Source organism: Oncorhynchus clarkii, chromosome 13 (genome assembly GCF_045791955.1).
Source record: "Oncorhynchus clarkii lewisi isolate Uvic-CL-2024 chromosome 13, UVic_Ocla_1.0, whole genome shotgun sequence".
Taxonomy (NCBI): domain Eukaryota; kingdom Metazoa; phylum Chordata; class Actinopteri; order Salmoniformes; family Salmonidae; genus Oncorhynchus; species Oncorhynchus clarkii.
The window spans coordinates 25,748,186-25,762,377 of NC_092159.1; the positions used below are offsets into that span (position 1 = coordinate 25,748,186).

General features: G+C 39.1%; 1 protein-coding gene across 2 annotated transcripts in view; it reads left to right on the plus strand.

Moving 5' to 3' along the window:
• Window positions 1–8,199: 8,199 nt before the first annotated feature.
• LOC139424708 (homeobox protein Meis1-like) overlaps window positions 8,200–14,192 on the plus strand; it is a 37,666-nt gene continuing 31,673 nt past the window's right edge. Inside the window, exons 1-6 of one of the 2 annotated variants that reach the window (XM_071176792.1) lie at window positions 8,200–8,692; window positions 10,091–10,311; window positions 11,175–11,316; window positions 11,532–11,582; window positions 11,975–12,025; window positions 12,588–12,734. In XM_071176792.1, the coding sequence (XP_071032893.1) occupies window positions 8,681–8,692; window positions 10,091–10,311; window positions 11,175–11,316; window positions 11,532–11,582; window positions 11,975–12,025; window positions 12,588–12,734 (624 nt within the window). In that variant the 5' untranslated portion in view covers window positions 8,200–8,680. The remainder of the gene's footprint in view (window positions 8,693–10,090; window positions 10,312–11,174; window positions 11,317–11,531; window positions 11,583–11,974; window positions 12,026–12,587; window positions 12,735–14,192) is intronic. The other variant, XM_071176793.1, reaches the window with a different exon arrangement.

A 14,192-nucleotide genomic window follows, 5' to 3' on the forward strand; every position in this document is an offset into this window, starting at 1 on the left:
TCAGAGCAAAAACCAAGCCATGAGGTCGAAGGAATTGTCTGTAGGGGTCCGAGACAGGATTGTGTCGAGGCACAGATCTGGGGTAGGGTAACAATACATGTCTGCAGCATTGAAGATCAACAAGAACACAGTGGCCTCCATCCTTCTTAAATGGAAGAAATTTGGAACCACCAAGACTCTTCCTAGAGCTGGCCGCCTGGCCAAACTAAGCAATCGGGGGAGAAGGGCCTTGATTTAGGGAGGTGACCAAGAACCCGATGGTAACTAACAGAGCTCGAGTTTCTCTGTGGAGATGGGAGAACCTTCCAGAAGGACAACCATCTCTGCAACACTCCACCAATCAGGTCTTTATGGTAGAGTGGCCAGATGGAAGCCACTCCTCAGTAAAAGGCACATGACAGCCCTCTTGGTGTTTGCCAAAAAGGCACCTAAAGGACTCTCAGACCATGAGAAACAAGATTCTCTGGTCTGATGAAACCAAGATTGAACTCTTTGGTCTGAATGCCAAGCGTCGCGTCTGGATAAAACCTGGCACCATGCCTACGGTGAAGCATGGTGGTGGCAGCATCATGCTGTGGGGATATTTTTCAGTGGCAGTGACTGGAAGACTAGTCAGGATCGAGGGAAAGATTAACAGAGCAAAGTACAGAGAGATCATTGATGAAAACCTGCTCCAGAGTGCTTAGGACCTCACTGGGGCATAGGGTCACCTTCCAACAGGACAACAACCCTAAGCACACAGCCAAGACAATGCAGGAATGGCTTTGGGCCAAGTCTCTGAATGTCTTTGAGTGGCTCAGCCAGAGGTGCTTCAACAAAGTACTGAGTAAAGGATCTGAATATTTATGTAAATGTGATATTTCAGTTTTTTTGTATTTAATATTTGCTAAAATGTCTAAAAACCTGTTTTTGCTTTGTCATTATCGGATATTTTGTGTTGATTGACGAGGGGGGGGAAAACAATTTAATACATTTTAGAATAAGGAAAAATGTGGAAAAAGTCAAGGGGTCTGAATACTTTCCGAATGCACTGTAAATCTGCTTGAAACTCTACGACAAGACCTGAAAATGGTTGTCTAGCAATGATCAACAAACAATTTGACAAAGCTTGAAAATAATAATGGGCAAACGTTGCACAATCCAGGTGTGGAAAGCTCTTTCAGACTTACCCAGAAACACTCTTTAAAATCACTGCCAAAGGTGATTCTAACCTGTATTGACTCAGGGAGCTGAACACTATTCTAATCAAGATATACACTGAGTGCACAAAACATAAGGAACACCTTCCTAATATTTAGTTGCACCACCTTTGGTCCGTAGAACAACATGTTGGTCCATGTTGACTCCAATGCTTCCCACAGTTGTGCCAAGTTGGCTGAATGTCGTTTGGTTGGTGGACCATTCTTGATACACACGGGAAACTGTTAGGCGTGAAAACCCCAGCAGCAACACTCAAACCCGTGCGCCTGACATCTACTACCATACCCTGTTCAAAAGCACTTAAATATTTTGTCTTGCCCATTCACCTTCCGAATGGCACACATACATATCCGGTGTCTCAATTGTCTCAATGCTTAAAATCCATCTTTAACCTGTCTCCTCCCCTTCATCTACACAGATTGAAGTGGATTTAACAGGTGATGAGGGATCATAGCTTTCACCTGGTCATTCTATGTCAAGGAATGAGCAGGTGTCCTTAATGTTTTGCTAACTCAGTGTTTGTTTTTTTTCAAACGTTAGAATATTCTTCCACTTTGACATCAGGGTATTTTGTGTAGATTGTTGGCACAATGACAATTCAATCCTTTTTAATCCCACTTTGCAACACAACAAAATGTGGAAAAAGTAATGGGGTGTGAATACTTTCTGAAGGCACTGTATGTATGGGTGTATTTGTCTGTATGTGCACGCAATGTTTCATAAAATATATGCACAAACTGTCCCCATTCAGGTTTATCCTCAGCAGAGTAGCCTATTCGTATCTTTACACATTTTTATGATTCTTTAAAAGTACGAGAATAGCTACCAAGTCAGCCCATGGGGGTAAAGAAACATTGTCCATTTGGCCCCTAAAACAGCAACAGCAAACGACAACAGGAAGAATACCAGGCCTGCTCAGCTGTCCCTGTCAGGCCAAGGCCAGAGATAATTGTGGCTGTGACCTTTTTCTGTGGCCCTTAACTCACTCTTTTCACATTCCAGGGCAATCGGAATTGTCCCACGGCACCCCTATGGCACCCCTATTCCCTATGTAGTGCACTACTTTTGACCATAGGGATCTGGTAAAAGGTAGTGCACTACATAGACAATAGGGTGCCATTTGGAATGAATCCCCATGTTGTAATAATAACAACACTGCAAACTCACCCACCTTGTCACCAGAATATCCCAACCGTCATTATCCACCCCTTGGGGCTCATTTTTGGGTGAAGGTGGGGGGTGGAGGATGTAAAGTCAAGGACATAAATAATACTGCATGAGTACAAGGCAAATTGTATCTGTCTGTGGATTGTGACTGATGTACATTTGAGGATTGTGTATTCTGATCATTTATGTACATGATTTTGGCACTCATCTGTCTCCATAAATGAATACTAGTGTGACATATTGCAGAATGAAACAGATACCATGTGTTGCTTGAGGCCACCTGTATTTAGCTCTGATGGTGCAGTTTTGTTCACAACTTTGATCAGAGAACAGTCCATGTGAAAATCGTTCAGTTTAGGTCTTGACTATCTATGTAGGATGAAATACTATTTTTATTTGAAATGTTCAGAGACAAAGAACAATACCTACCATTTGTTGAAATTATTATTTTGGACCAGAGATAGGATATGCTGTGGTAAAATGGAATTCATGCATGTATAAAATGCATAGCTCATAAAACAGGGACATTCTTAGTATGCTAACTTTAGGAAGGAGGAAAGTTTAACAGTTTTGATGGGTCCCCAAAAACACTTTACAAGTTGCTCTTATGCCATGTAAAAGCTTCTGTAGTTACACAGCAGCTGTACATGGTGAAAGCAAATACAGTTGAATTCAGAGGTTTACATACACTTAGGTTGGAGTCATTAAAACTCGTTTTTCCAACCACTCCGCAAATTTCTTGTTCACAAACTATAGTTTTGGCAAGTCGGTTAGGACATTTACTTTGTGCATTACGCAAGTATTTTTTTCCAACAATTGTTTACAGACAGATTATTTCACTTACAGTGAATTCTATCACAATTCCAGTGGGTCAGAAGTTGACATACACTAAGTTGACAGTGCCTTTAAAACAGCTTGGAAAATTCCAGAAAATGTCATGACTTTAGAAGCTTTTGATAGGCTAATTTACATCATTTGAGTCAATTGGAGGTGTACCTATGGATGTATTTCAAGGCTTACCTTCAAACACAGTGCCTCTTTGCTTGACATCATAGAAAAAATCAAAAGAAATCAGCCAAGACCTCAGAAACATAAAATTGTAGACTTCCACAAGTCTGGTTCATCCTTGGGAGAAATTTCCAAACTCCTGAAGGTACCACGTTCATCTGTACAAACAATAGTACGCAAGTATAAACACCATTGGACCACGCAGCCGTAACTACCGCTCAGGTAGTCTTCTGGAGATGAGCGTACTTTGGTGCGAAAAGTGCAAATCAATCCCATAACAGCAAAGGAGGTTGTGAAGATGCTGGAGGAAACAGGTACAAAGTATCTATATCCACAGAAAAACGGGTCCTATAACGACATAACCTGAAAGACCGCTCAACAAGGAAGAAGCCACTGCTCCAAAACCGCCATAAAAAAAGCTAGACTACGGTTTGCAACTGCACATGGTGTCACGTTCGTTATAATGAATGTCGGACCAAGGCGCAGCGTATGTTGAGTTCCACATAATATTTTAATAGTGAAACTTAGCAAAACAAACAACAAACCGTGACTACAGAAATGCTACGGGCAATAATCGGAATCATACACAAACCCCATAGAAAATAAACCTAGAACCCCACATAGAAATAATAAACTAGACTAAAACCCCTAGTCATGCCCTGACGACTCTACCATAGAAAATACAGGCTTTCTATGGTCAGGACGGGCAATAATCGGAATCATACACAAACCCCATAGAAAATAAACCTAGAACCCCACATAGAAATAATAAACTAGACTAAAACCCCTAGTCACGCCCTGACGACTCTACCATAGAAAATACAGGCTTTCTATGGTCAGGACGTGGGGACAAAGATCGTACTTTTTGGAGAAATGTACTCTGGTCTAATGAAACAAAAATAGAACTGTTTGGCCATAATGACCATCATTATGTTTGGAGGAAAAGGGGGGATGCTTGCAAGCCGATGAACACCATCCCAACCGTGAAGCACGGGGGTGGCAGCAGCATGTAGTGGGGGTGCTTTGCTGCAGGAGGGAATGGTGCACTTCACAAAAAATAGATGGCATCATGAGGAGGAAAATGATGTGGATATATTGAAGCAGCATCTCAAGACATCAGTCAGGAAGTTAAAGCGTTGTTGCAAATGGGTCTTCAAATTGACAATGACCCCAAGAATATTTCCAAAGTTGTGGCAAAATGGCTTAAGGACAACAAAGTCAAGGTATTGGAGTGGCCATCACAAAGCCCTGACCTCAATCCTATAGAAAATGTGTGGGCAGAGCTGAAAAAGCATGTGCGAGCAAGGAGGCCTACAAACCTGACTCAAGTTACACCAGCTCTGTCAGGAGGAATGGGCCAAAATTCTTCCAACTTAGTGTGGGAAGCTTGTGGAAGGCTACCCAAAACTTTTCAACCAAGTTAAACCATTTAAAGGCAATGGTACCAAATACTAATTGAGTGTATGTAAACTTCTGACCCACTGGGAATGTGATGAAAGAAATAAAAGCTGAAATAAATCATTCTCTCTACTATTATTCTGACATTTCACATTCTTAAAATAAAGTGGTGATCCTAACTGACCTAAGACAGAGATTTTTTAACTAGGATTAAATGTCAGGAATAGTGAAAAACTGAGTTTAAATCTATTTGGCTAAGGTGTATGTAAACTTCCGACTTCAACTGTATATAAAGAATTATGTAATTGTTTTGAAAGGGAACTTTCCAAATTCTGTTTCAAATGTGAACTAGTGCAGTTACTATGCATACCATCACACCAAGATATTACAATTCCATAGTGGTGTGAAGTACTTATGTAAATGTACTTTAAGGTACTACTTAAGTAGTTTTTTGAGGTATCTGTACTTTACTATTTATATTTTTGACTACTTTTACCTTGACTTCACTACATTCCTAAAGAGAATGTGGTACTTTTTACTCCGTACATTTTCCCTGACACCCAAAAGTACCCGTTACATTTTGAAAGCTTAGCAGGACAGAAATTGACCAATTTACATAGTTGTCAAGACAGCATCCCTGGTCATCTCTACTGAGTGTTGGAGTGTACCCCTGGCTATCCATACATTTAAAAAACATGAACAATTATGCCATTTGGTTTGCTTAATTTGACGAATTTGAAATGATTTATACTTTTACTTTTGATACTTTAGCACATTTTTGCAATGACATTTAGTGTTGATACTTAAGTATATTTAAAACCAAATACTTTTAGACTTTTACTCAAGTAGTATATTACTGGGTGTCTTTCACTTTTACTTGAGCCATTTCCTATTAAAGGTATCTTTACTTTTACTCAAGTATGACAATTGGGTACATTTTCCACCATTGCAATTCCATGTTGGCATAACTGTCTGTGAAACTCAGGTGTAACCCCTTTATTTTGCTATACGTTTTGTCTGCATAAAATACGTTTCTATAAATTGAAATGTATATTTTCCGTCTCAAAGTGGCTACAACAACTCTATAACAAATCTATTACAATAAATGCCACAACTCAACACACATCTTAGTTGAACTTGCACTTGCCTAAGACTAGATGGCGCAAATGGTCCAGTAAACGACCAAACAAACTGATACCCAAACAGCATCAGTGAAAAACAGTGAGAACTTGTTAACCCATCTTTTGGTCGCAGAAGATATTTCATGGTAGGTTATGCATCAGCTAGACCTGTGATGTAACAGATTGCTTCATTTGATATTAACATGTTCTATAACATTATTAAGAATGGAGTAATTGTATAAGGGGAAGATACCAGTTCCTGTTAAATATTTCTTCCCGTACTTACTTTCAGCTGTGAAAGGCTATTTCATAAGCTACGTTTGCGTTTTCTGTGAAATGTAAGTTAATTTTGGCCTGTGTGTAAAAACATTTGAATGGTTTTCAAAAGAAAATCTGGTCACTCAACAGAAAATTTGAGTTTGTTCAACAAACATTTGATGAGCTATTCAGAGAGATAGATTCTTAAACAAACGGTCAAATGCGGGCTACTGTAAATTATGTGAATTTAGAGTGTCTACAGCTATGTTTTTTTCTTGACCACAATACAAATGTGGGTCTTCCAAATGAGCTAATTCACGTTTTGGTTAGCCTAGACATGAAATTATTACATATATATATTTTATTGAACCTTTATTTAACTAGACATGAATAACCCTGCCGATTGTGGTCTGAGTAAATCTTATATCAAAACATGTTAGGAGTGTTAATAAAGGCTGTAAAAGTAGCCTACAGACACAGATAAACGTTAATTACCTTTCTTACACTTTTGGTTTAGGCTCCTTCAAGTCCTTCCATAACTTCCAGAGTTTAGTCTAAGATTGGCAGAAAAAATACATGAATAATAGTACCTTCAATAAATATATGTCATTATAAGGACATAATTGGATAGCTTCTTCATGCAACCAATTACAGAATAAATCAAAAGTTTGGTTTCAAAGCGGTCTTGCCTGCCTGCACGTCCTGCAGCTATGCTTCATTTCATCAAATATATTTTATAATCTGAAAATAGCTTTTAATATCCTACCGCCGAGGTATCTAATTAATTTAAAATGAATGAGATATGTTCTTAACCTCACATATTCCAAGTCTTTAAGAGGTTGATAAGATTCCATCTACTCATAGGTAAATCCTCGAGAGAGATAAGGCCAAATTATTTTTTCTATGGACAAGGTAGCCACTCTCTCTGGGTAAAGCTACCGTATTTTGAAGGCAACCACCGACCAGCCTCCCAGTTTGAATCTTGGCAAGGCTATGCGTCTTTGGATAACACGTTGGACAAACTCTATACGGCTTTCATGCCATATTTAAATCACTGCTCCTCCAATCTTCATTTAAAGTTGACCCGATAACATTAATACTCTGTTGGTTCCCTACGCAAACGTCAAAGGGTTTACAGACTACAACGTACAGTGAATAAAGACATTCTTAATTTTATGCACGGTCGGCGAGGGAACTTTAGTTATTGAACTTGATAGGCTGTAGTTCAGTGGCTGTCTTTTGACACTTACAAGTACAGTCATCTATTTGCAAGCTCTCATTACACAATGCTGTCCATGTCTCCAAAGCACCAAACCATCAATGTTTGTATTGGAGAACAGAGGCCTGTAGCTTGATGTACGCTTAATTGCGCCCATTCTCTTCCCACTTCTACTGTCATATTGGACAGAAGGTCTGTCAATCAATTATGCGAAGTTGTTTCAAATTCTGACACACAACCTCCAATAAAATAAATGTTTTAGAGTGCTATTATAAACCTGAGAAAAAAAAATAAGTGAATAGCTTATTTGTTAGACTACTTTTATTTTTTGGGGAAAATGGACAGCTGTTTCTATTCATGGTCAGTTATTTGCTTATTTATAGCCTATCTTTTGTTAATATTTATATGTATTATTTAAATAACCTAAGGAGTGCTCGTTATTGCCACAGCAAAACTTCCAGTTGACCACCAGATAATGCAACCCCTATCTGCGATTGAATATCTGCGATTGAATATCTGCTATTTTTACAGTTATCAAACGCCCCCACCTGGTTCTCCACTTGATGTGGCCCATTCCAATACGTGACCAGTTATGGCCACCACTACTTCCGGTATGGCATAAATTGGTCAAAGCTACCCTCTCTGCGTTATGCGCCCTGCAACAACACACACACACGCGCGCGCATTTGGAGACCCAAGCACGGCATTCGCACTGCACATCGGGATCCACCAACACACCCACGGACAGTCGACGGCTCCTTTAAGAAAAACTAAGTAAGAAAATATCACCCCTCCTTCTTTAGATCTCCACTTGGATGGTATTGCATCAAAGAAAACCTTCACTGGAGTTGCAAGTGATCGAGGACACGATGGGGACTGTTTTTGAACATCTTTACATGAATATCTGAAGAATTCCAAGTGAGGGAAGAGCGCGACGAGTCATCATTAATTAAGCAACTTGACAACCTCGATATTGATTGACAGCTTGCTTGTTGAGCGAGACTAGAGTATCAATGTTTTTTTTATTTTTCTGTAAGGGGCATTTTACACCAGTCTCAAGCGTGAAGTCGTAGCCGAGTGTCGCTTGTCTATGAACGGTCTCCAGGAGAAAGAGAAGGAGCTCTGTACTGGATTGTGGTGTTTTTATCTACTGCTGGATTTATGCTGGCAGTCTAGCAACCATCCTCTCTGGAGAGACGAGCACAATATTCTTAATCTTGCATTTGGAGTTAGGTGTTTATTTTCCCTCAGCCCTGGCCTCGTAGAAGACGTTTAGAGTCCGATTGGAATCGGCGAGAGTGACAGGCCGATGGCGCAACGGGTGTGTATTGACAGAACTTTTAGCAATGGCAATAAAGCTACTATTGAGACGTGGCTTATTACTGTGCGCAATTCTCCATTTGTATGGTAAAACAAGCAGGCAGCTATGCAATAAGAGGTTGTTTCGGCCCTTTGGTAGAGCTATAAATCGTAAAATATACTTCTGCTACGTGCTAGCCTATACTATTCAGCATTTCAACGTCTGTGAGTAGAATAAACAATTGCATTTTCATATTGTCTAAAGAGCTATAGACTGCAGACTGCAAACTTCATCACATAATTAATTTGTACTATTATGCCATGTGTTTTGATATTCTGCATTTCATAAACGCAGCATCCGTCTTTGGGGGGGCCAGTGTTTAATGTTTAATGTTGGGGGGGCCAGTGTTTAATGTTTAATGTTGGGGGGACCAGTGTTCAATTTAAAAGATTACAAAAACCATTATGTAGGTTTGGTAACAAGAACATGAACGACAATTCACAAATGTTTTGTGTGTATGCAATTTCAGTCTTTACAGATATGCGAATTATGTAAAGAATGTTCGCTTTGTGATTAGTTTGTTGATATCTGTATTTTTCAACATTTCATAATATTTATACATTCTTATCTGATATATGACATACAAATAAATCAATTCAACATTTAGAATAACAAATATTTGATTACTTCAAAACGTTCTCGAAATATACTCGAAATAGTTTAGATAGGCCACGTATAGCCGTGCATGAACAATTAGCCTATCTAAAAATGCATCTGTCATTTTAAACGTTTCTTTAAGCTATTAGTTTTGTCAAGATTAACAGAACAATATTTGATTTCTTTATCAGCAAGAATACAGACTGAAAAGTGTAGACATTTGTGATATTGTTTTGTCTAAGCAAGACCCTGTAGTTCTATTCGCCTGAAAGAATTACGCATACCAAAACCGTTTGAAAGTTGTAGACACATAAAAGTGAACTTCTTTTTCACAACGTTTTAACATGTTAATGATTCAACACTAACCCACAAACAATGAACATTTTCCATTGATATTTAATTAGACGATCAACATAGGCTTTTATTGCCACTAATATTATTCCTACCACTAAACATGCTACTATTAGCATCATGTAACTAACACATTAGCACTTATTTTATATACTAGTTTAGTAGGCCTAAACTTAATTGCTATAATTAGTATAGACTGCCAACAACATAATTTAAGCTATTTTACCATTTTTGTTAATAGATTTTTCTTGTTATTAGTCTTTATAATTCGTTTTTATTGTCAGTATTATTACATTATTACATTTAGTTTAGCTATTATCAACACAGGCTTTCATTCAAAATCAGGAGAGGTAGCACAACAGTGTCATTGGTTATTCTTTTAGAATATTCTCTATCTTTCACTTTTGACAGTATGAAGACCTTCCCCACTATGGAATGGACGGAGTAGGGCTGCCCTCGACTATGTACGGGGACCCTCATGCAGCGCGCTCCATGCAGGCGGTTCACCTGAACCACGGGCCCCAGTTCCACTCGCACCAGTACCCGCACTCAACACACGCCAGTGCCATACCGCCCAGTATGGGCTCCTCCGTCAACGACGCTATAAAAAGAGACAAAGATGCCATTTACGGGTACGTTTATTTTACTGCCAACATAAAGTGTATAACCATTGGGGATATCAAGCACCACAAATGTGAGCGATGGAAGTTTAAGAGAGAGGGAGGCTTTGAGAAATTCTCGCTAATTATAACCTCTTCTGTGTTCGGTCACTACGCATGGTGCTATATAGGCTTGTTAAAACGTATATCTGTTTGAAATGTTAAATTATGACATTGTCCCCTGAGTTTTCGAAAAAGATGCATAGGCTATGTTTGCATTTGGCTTTCAGTCTAACTATAATGTTATTTTGCATTCACAAAATTAACGATTTTGATGTATCCTATTGTTTAGCAGGAGTCAGTGTTCGAGATAGATAACCTAACTCCCTAAGTGTTTCTAAATCCAACTCTCAGAATTAAAAAGTTGTACATCAAACACATTCTCAAACTACCCTGCCTATACTTTAAAAAATGTATAGGCAGCGTTGTTTATATGTGTGTGCCATAATATAGGCCTATTTTCAGGCCAAATTTAATAGTCTTAAACTCTATTGAAAAGTTCAGAATGTAATTTTTTTGCCTGAGCTAATCTCACTGAAGAATGTGGCGTTATTTCGTTGTCCTAAAATGTTGAATCGTGTTCTAAATAAGGCACTCGAGAGCTGAGGATGCCATACAGTATTTCACGCAGTAAGACTAGGCCTACTTTTATGCAATTATTGTGCTGATACATTTCTGAATGTTTTATTAGTGCAATATTTATTCAATTTACAACTGAAGACAGTAGGCAATGTGAGTGAAAGCCGATGTAACCTACTTTCTTAGTTTGGGCCTATACCGACTCGCAAACTTTCCAAGGCGGCGTACAGTGTTAATGTCCTCTCTCTTCCTTTTAGGCACCCTCTTTTCCCACTTCTAGCTCTGATTTTTGAAAAATGTGAATTAGCAACTTGCACGCCGAGAGAAACTGGGGTCGCTGGAGGCGACGTGTGTTCCTCCGAGTCTTTTAATGAGGATATAGCAGTATTTTCAAAACAGGTTGGACATATCTATTTACTTGTTTTGGTTGAAGTTCAAATTCGTTCAAATTCGTATATTCTAGGGTAGATAACAGTTGTGCATATATAGATGTTTTGTCATTCTGCATTGTGGAAACTTTGTAAGCGACAAACTGTCCTATGCATGTGAACACCATGGTTATGAATGATGTATGACACTCAGTGAACAGTGAACTGCTAACACTTTTGTTTCAGATTCGATCAGAGAAGCCTATATTTTCATCAAATCCAGAAATTGATAACTTGGTAAGAACTCACTTGCTTTAGGCCCTTCACAGTATCAAACCTATGAATACATTCATGAATTGTTTACAGTAGCCAACACTTTAGTGTGAATTGGACTTCATCACAGTCCTTGTTATTAATGGTGTCATAGCAGATACACGCTCGTGTAATCGTAATCTGTCAAAACGATTTTCTTGTCATGAAGTTTGTTTGCGTTCATGCTAATTATTTTAATCCTAATGATCTCTCACACACACACACACACACACACACACACACACACACACACACACACACACACACACACACACACACACACACACACACACACACACACACACACGTAATGCTAATAATAATGTAACGCTCCAAAATGTGAATAAAATGTTTTAATGCAAACGTTTTCCTTCTAGATGATACAAGCAATTCAAGTATTACGGTTTCATCTGCTCGAGCTGGAGAAGGTATATTTACTCATACCCATCTCATGCACGGTATATTTTATCACCATCGATTGCGACGATGCATAGCATTAGGCTATAACTCCGTAGTAGAGGTGTAATAGTGGCGGTAGTATATTTGGTTGCCCAAGTAAATGTTCATGTTGCGGAGTTGATAATGTTGTCATTGATGGATGCGCTTGCAGAATATTAGGCGAGGGCGTTTATATAATAGTCGCCATATTGCTCATGTTAGGCCTGTATTGCAACTTTCAGTAGTGAGGAGAACAAGTTGCTAAAGTAGCCTACAGTTCTCGCTCAATTATATACAAAAAATAAGACATATAAAATAATCATTCGTTTTTCTACAAGTAATGTAAAATGCTTGTGATGTAATGTAGTTCTGCTATTTTTGAAGCCAATTTGCTTGAATAGTATCTTAGGCCTGTCACAAGGCCAGGGATAGGCTATTCTTTATAATTACCATTCATTGCCACCACCTACATTTTATTTTTTTAGGGCTTTCCCATATGGTATAGTGCTCACTCAGTTTTCATACATGTTTGGTTGTCCTCTGTGTTTGCAGGTACACGAGTTATGCGATAATTTCTGTCATCGATACATCAGCTGCTTGAAAGGAAAAATGCCCATTGATTTGGTCATAGACGACAGGGACGGTGGAAATAAATCTGACAGTGAAGATTTTACAAGATCGTCTGGGCCCCTTGATCAGGTAAGCTCTTGTCTATTACGTGCGTATTAATACGTGTCGTCTATTAAGTGCATTTGAATTGTAGGCCTATACAGAGAACATGTCGCACGCGTTTTATGCTGTCCAGATCGTTTAATCAAAATGGATAGGCCTATGGAAAACATATCATTTAGGAAATTGTTGGCCTCCTCTTAGTGATATAGATTAGTAAGCGACTTTAAAATAAATCAAATATCAAATGTAGGCCTAACATTTGACAAAATGACCACGAGAACAAAGTTTCTATTCCATTTCATTTCAAAGCATAATAAATTGTTTCATCTTTTTTCGGACATGAACATTAATATGTTTTGGAAAAAACGTGTTTGAAGTAAGGATCCCAGAAAACAGTTGCTTGGCTTATATTATATAACTTCTTGAATAAGCTTAGGGGGACTATGGGAAACATTTTAATTGTTATTATGCAATTTTATGGTGTTTTTATGTGTTAATTATGTTCATTGTGCTGCATGTGCTTGAAAAAAGATGCCATTGATCAAAAAAGGGACAAGAGGTGAAGAGTCAAGTCTGCTCCTTTTTCGTGTGAATGCAACCAAGCCAGTTTTCAAGTCACGTTGCACCCACTCTTTGAGCAAGGCTTTAAGAATATGGAATCCCTTCCTCTGAGTGCCATGTCAGCCACACAGCAACTTGTTAACCATTTAACCCTTTAATTTACCAACGCAACGAGCATAAACTCAGGCTTCCCTAGCCTATGTCAGCCTGTTGTTGAGATGCTCTGAGTGTCCCATTCACTGTACTACAGGGTTCCAAGCTCTGTATTATAAAATGATCCTCTATCCAAGTCTATGCTGTATTCTAGTGTGAATCACACTACTATATATCCACTAATGAACACGTATCCCCTTCAGTCCTCTCATTTCCATCAGATAGGGAGACTTCCATCCAGTAGTACTTCTGTCACATCCGCTGATTTGCACTTTGACGGTCATCTTTGACGGTGTGCTGCCACCTGCCAGAGTGTTTTTATGATCGATCAAACACCGCGATCAATGATGAGCGCAGGTCCCCTGAGTCTTATAAGCACTCTTGACTTATGCTTTTGATTTAACAAATTGTGTGGCTCAGTTGGTAAGAGTGTGGCGCTAGCAAAGCCTGTCGTCGGCTCGATTCCCGCTGGGGTTACATATACTAACATGCAAGTCGCTTTGGATAAAAGTGTCTGCTAAATGGCATATGTTATGAAGCAGCACACTCACGTGTAGCCCCTGGATGTGGAGGTCAACCCAATAACCAGTCCCACCAGCCTTTACTCTCCCACCCATAAGTCCATCCATGGTACAGCACCCGCCTGACACCCACCCTACCTTACAGGCACTTTGTCCCCTCACCTCTAGCCCAATAGTGTACCCTTTTCACACTTAATCCCACACTTAGTTTCTCTTCTCGAGTGGGGCTGCATAGGGACTACCTAACACT